The 5662-nt window shown below is 43.1% G+C and overlaps 1 protein-coding gene across 1 annotated transcript; it reads left to right on the top strand.

The window, feature by feature from the left end:
* Positions 4628-5452, top strand: LOC107633602. The gene has a single exon (XM_016337210.1). The coding sequence runs from the start codon at positions 4628-4630 to the stop codon at positions 5450-5452; it is 825 nt and encodes a 274-aa protein (XP_016192696.1).

Here is a 5662-nt window from a genome sequence, read left to right as displayed (position 1 = left end):
GAGTAAGCATCCATGAAGGAGATGTATTGATAGCTTGACGAAGCGTCAACTAGTGTGTCAATGTTCGGGAGTGGGTAGGGATCCTTTGGGCAGGCTTTGTTGAGGTCGGTGTAATCGGTGCACATTCGCCACTTCCCATTTGACTTTTTAACCAATACCACATTGGCTAGCCATAGTGGTATTTTACTTCCCTTATGAACCCTGCCTCCAGCAAGGCCTGTACCTGCTCCTCTACAGCCTGCGAACTTTCGGACCAAGCTTCCTACGCTTTTGCTGTACTGGCCGAGACCCTGGGTATACGGCTAACTTGTGGCACATTAGTCCGGGATCGATACCAGGCATGTCAATGGCCTTCCATGCAAAGAGGTCGGAATTGTCTTTTAGGAGCTTTACTAGCAGTTCCTTTAAGTCTTCTCTCAGATTTGCTCCTATATTTGTTGTTTTGCTTGGATTGTCTTCAATTTAAACTTCTTGAGTCTCACCTTCTGGCTGAGGACGGAGTTCTTTGCGAGCTCGGATTCTCCCGAGTTCTATAGTGTTGGTTTCTTTCCCTCTGGGGTCTCCTTTCAGGTTTAGACTTTCGTTTTAACAACGTCGAGCGAGTTTCTGGTCTCCTTTATGATAGCGATCCCTTCCGGAGTGGGGAACTTTATGCATAGGTGTGGAGTGGAGACCATGGTGGTGAGCTGGTTTAATGTTGTCCGACCTATTAGTGCATTGTAGGCTGAGCTCACATCGACTACAATATAGTCTATACTCAACATCTTAGACCGAGTTCCTTTCCCAAAGGTTGTAAGCATGGAGATAAATCCTAGTAGTTGAATCGGGGTGTCTCCCAGTCCGAACAAGCTATTCGGATACGCTCTGAGTTCTTTTTCTTGTAGACCGAGCTTGTCGAAGGCGGATTTGAATAAGATGTCTGCGGAACTTCCCTAATCGATTAGCGTTCTGTGAAGGTTGGCGTTGGCCAATATTATGGTAATGACCATGGGGTCATCATGCCCTGGGATGATGCCCACGGCGTCTTCTTGGGTGAAGGTGATATTGGGGAGGTCGACCGACCTGTCTCCTACTCCAACATGGTACACCTCTTTGAGGTGTCTCTTGCGTGACGACTTAGAGATCCCACCTCCTGTGAATCCCCATTTATCATATGAACATGTCTTTCAGGAGTGTGAGGTGAGTGTTTGACTTGTTCGACCTCTTCATCCCTTCTTCTTTTTCTTGGTTCGTCTGTTTTATTAGCTAGAAACCGATTTAGTCTCCCTTCTCTTGCAAGTTTTTCAATGACACTCTTTAGATCAAAGCAGTCGTTGGTGGAATGCCTATAGATTCGGTGATATTTGCAATACTCTATCTGATTTCCTCCTCCTCTTTTATGTTTAATTATTCGAGGGGATGGATCTTTTCAGTGTTGCATATCTCTCTGTACACATCCATAAATGACACTCGAAGCGGAGTGTAGTTGTGGTACATTCGGGGTTTCTCATCAAGTTGATCCTCCTTTTTTCTGGACTCTTTATCCTTATCTCGAGGCGGGTAGGAGAATCCAAATTTTAATGTTTCTCCTAATCGAGAATTCTCCTCCATATTGATATACTTTTCTGCTCGTTCTTGTATCTCTTTCAGGGACGTTAGATGTTTTTTGGATATTGAGTGGCTAAAAGGTCCCTCTCTCAGACCGTTAATGATCCCCATGATGGCCGCTTCTGTTGGGAGGCTTTCTATGTTGAGACATGCTTTGTTGAACCTTTCCATGTAGCTGCGGAGGCTTTCCGGATCTCCTTATTTAATTCCTAATAAGCTTGGGGTGTGTTTGGTCTTGTCTTTCTGGATGGAGAACCTAGCGAGGAACTTTTTGGCTAGGTCGTCGAAACTTGTGATTGATTTTGGAGGCAAACTGTCGAACCACTTTATTGCTGTTTTTGTTAGGGTAGTCAGGTAAAGCTTTGCATCGAATTGCATCTGAGGCGTCTGTGAGATACATCCTGCTTCTGAAATTGCTGAGATGATGACTTGGATCATATGTACCATCCTATGGGATCATGTCAGGAGCTTTGAAGTCCTTTGGGACTTTAGATTTCATGATCTCTTTAATGAATGGATCTTGATCCTTGTGGGAGTTATCTTCATGACTGAAATGAGTAGTTTTAGTTTTGAGATCTGCCTCGAGCTTTGTGAGTTTATCCTCTATCTCTCGGTGACGACTCGTTTCCCTCCGGAGGTCTCTCTCGGTTTCCCGCTAATGTTCGGTCTCCTGTTCGAGCTGTTTGAGGTGATTCTGTTGTTCACAGAGGGCATCTAAGATTTTGGTGTTTGGAGATTGCTTGTCTCCCTTAGTTTGAGGCACATCTTTTGATGTGGCATCTGTGTTTTTAAGCGAGGTTCTTTCTTCCAAACCAGAGTTCTGATCGTTGTCAAGGTTGTCTGCCATGACGATGGGATGACTTCCAGGCTCCCCGGCAACGGCGCCAATGTTCCGAGGGTTACTTGAAACTGAAGGTCGATCTCGAATGAGATCTGCTGTGGTGTCCGGAGCTGTCGTGTCTGACTTGTTAACTTTGGTGATGCTGCTGATCCTAGATCACCGAAGAGTGGTAGTACCTACAAGAGACTCCGATGCTTAAGTTAGCACGGGCTTTAAGCAGGTTTTTTGTGTAGAATTAGAGTATCAGTTATACCCAGGTGCTCCAGTATATTTATAGTAGTGTGGAGTGACTCCCTTGAGATAAGTTTAGTTATCTTTATCTTATCTTTGAGTGGAGTCATCTTTATCTTTTCGGTCAACCACCTTTGTAGTGGGCTGTGTCCTCTGTTTTGGGCCTACTTGGGCCTTTACAGTGATTTGGCTGAGCTCTTTAAGGAGTGGTCGGTGGCAATCCTACCTTAAGAGGTCGGATGTTCCTATCTGAAGTCACCTTGGGTCACATAGCTCGATCTGGGGTATGAACAGATATGAAGTCTAGGATTGCCTTTGGCGTCCCGGGATCTTATATTTTACATCACTGGGCACTGTTACCATACTGAGAAGCTCCGGTTCTCATACCATATTTCTGTTGTATTTTTCAGATGCAGGTCACAACCCACCTAGGTGAGTTGTCTGGTTGGTGACAGGAGCGGAAGATCCGAACATCTGTTGAGTCTTGTGGTTTATTTTACATATGTCTCTCACTTTTGTATTTTGGCTTTGTCTAGAGGCTTGTATTTGAGAGAACAAATTTGTATAAGCTGTTTTTACTGTCTGGTTCTTTCTGGTCTGTATATGGCTAGCCGGCTTAAACTCCGCGAGCCATGGCTACTTTCCTATAACACTATACTACTATCTTTTGATATATCTTATCTGTATCTTGTGTTTTAAGTTAGTACCTTCGTTAGTACGTTTTGAGCTTTTGAAATCCTATTTTGAGCTATATCCTTCATCAGGCTTCTAGATTAATAGTATTCTAAAGTAAATTAAAATCACCAATTTTAGGGCCTAAAAAGCATGTTTTCACATTTAAGCACAAATCAAGGGAGAATTGCAAAACCATGCTATTTCATTGAATAAATGTGAGAAAAGGTGATAGAATCCCCAAAATTAAGCACAAGATAAACTACAAAATCGGGATTTATCAGATAGCGGTGTTTGATTAGAATAGTTTTTCTCTTAAGATAGAGTACCCTGTTTAATTATGATAAGGTTTATTTTATGCTTATTTGTTTTAGAATGCTTTAGGCTTGAATCTTGTGATGGATATGGAGCTTAGAATTGCCTTTGGCATCCCAGGGTCTTATATCCTATATCACTGGGTACTGTTACCATACTGACAACCTCCGGTTCTCATACCATATCTTTGTTGTGTTTTTCAGATGCAGGTCGTAACCCACCTCGGTGAGTTGCTTGGGATGGTGACAGAAGCGGAGGATCTTGGATTTCTTTTGGAGTCTTTTTAGTTTATCTGTTTATACATCTCTCTTTTGTATTTTGTTTAGCCTAGAGGCTTGTATTATGAGCAAAAAACTTGTATAAGCTGTTTTAAAACTGTCAAGTTTCTATATGATCTGTATATGGCTAGCCAGCTTAAACTCCGCGAGTCGAGGCTAGTTTCTTATGACATTATACTATTATACTATTACATTGTTTATATCACTTATATTTCTTATGCCTTAAGATAGTACGGTTTGCGCTTTTCAAATCCAATATTTGAGCTATATCTTTCGTCGGGCTTCTAGATATTATATTATTCTTCTATATATTCTACGTATGAGCTTAGAATTGTCGTGACCTCTGAATAACCTTTGCTTTACGATGCGAGGTAAGGCTTAGGCTAATTAGGGTGTTACATTTAGTGGTATCAGAGCAGTTTGTCCTTGTGAGCCTGAGGGATGAACCGATTGTGCTTCATTGCATACTCTGTGTGTCTTTTCTTTGATGCTATTAGGTTATCTGTTTGATATTACATAGCATGCTTGTTTGTGAGTGCCTGTTCAGGGATAATTGAAACACTAGGTTTTTTATATTGAGATTGATCACCTTGATATCGACAGTTTGGTGTAGACAGGAAACCCAATGGCCACTCACGGACGAGGTCGAGCACGTACACGAGAAAGTAGAAATGAGCAACCAACTAATAACCATGCCGAGTTCATGGCGGTGATGACGAATCTGGCGAACATCATGGAAGCGAATGCTGCTGTGACTCTGCAAGCTGTGCAAAGGTTAGCTCAACCGGCCGGAAGCAGAAACAAAAATGGAGAGGGTGCTGAGGGCAACTTGAGAGGTGTTCCAAGAACTCTAGCTGCTTTTCGAAAAGCTGACCCGCCGGTTTTCACTGGTTCAACAAACCATACTGAAGCAAACAACTGGTTCCAAGCTATGGAGCGTGCATTGCTAACTCAACATGTACCGTATGACCAGTTCGTAGAGCATGCGGCTTATCAACTAGTGGGAGAAGCTCAACAATGGTGGCAAGGAGAGCGCCGACTACTACACCAACAGAACATGAACATTACCTGGGCGTTATTCGAGGAAGCTTTCTACAAGAAGTACTTTCTTGAGTCAATAAAGGAGGCTAGAGAGTTGGAGTTCTTACAACTGAAGCAAAGGTCCATGAATATAGCTGAATACACTAGTAAGTTTGAGAAATTTTGTAAGTTCTCGAGAATAAGTAAGGGTGCCCCTGAGTCCTATGAAGGCTGGAAATGCATTAAATACGAAGTAGGGCTGAGGGAAGATATCAGACATGTCGTGGCTCCATTGGAGATTAGGAGATTCTCTGAATTGGTGGACAAGGCGAGGGTTGTCGAAGAATATGCAAGGACGGTAGCCTCGTCAAGGGACACTCATGGAGGAAACACTAGTAGGGAACGCGATGATTACCTCGGACCAAGGGGACAGAACTTCAAGAAAGATGGACATACTCATCAGCATCTGCAAGGTCAAGGGAACCTCATAAGGGACAACAAAGCCTAGTTTTATCAGGTGAAAGGAAATGGTCGATGCTATGCTTGTGGGAAACCTGAACATATATCTAAGTATTGTCGCCACAGAAGGAACCGAGATGAGGGTCAGAATCAACAGTCAGGCCGTGTGTGTACCTTGGATACATGTGATGCGACGGGGTCGGATCCTCTGACGAGAGGTAAGCGTATGCTTTGAGTATTAAATTGCTTGGATATGAGG

This window comes from Arachis ipaensis, chromosome B03, assembly GCF_000816755.2.
Source record: "Arachis ipaensis cultivar K30076 chromosome B03, Araip1.1, whole genome shotgun sequence".
Lineage (NCBI taxonomy): Eukaryota > Viridiplantae > Streptophyta > Magnoliopsida > Fabales > Fabaceae > Arachis > Arachis ipaensis.
The sequence above is the reverse complement of the archived record's forward strand: the minus strand, read 5'-3'. Positions and strand labels throughout refer to the sequence as shown.

Bases quoted from the DNA above. Each gene is read 5' to 3' on its own strand.
- LOC107633602 (XM_016337210.1), top strand. From the start codon at position 4,628: ATGGCGGTGATGACGAATCTGGCGAACATCATGGAAGCGAATGCTGCT.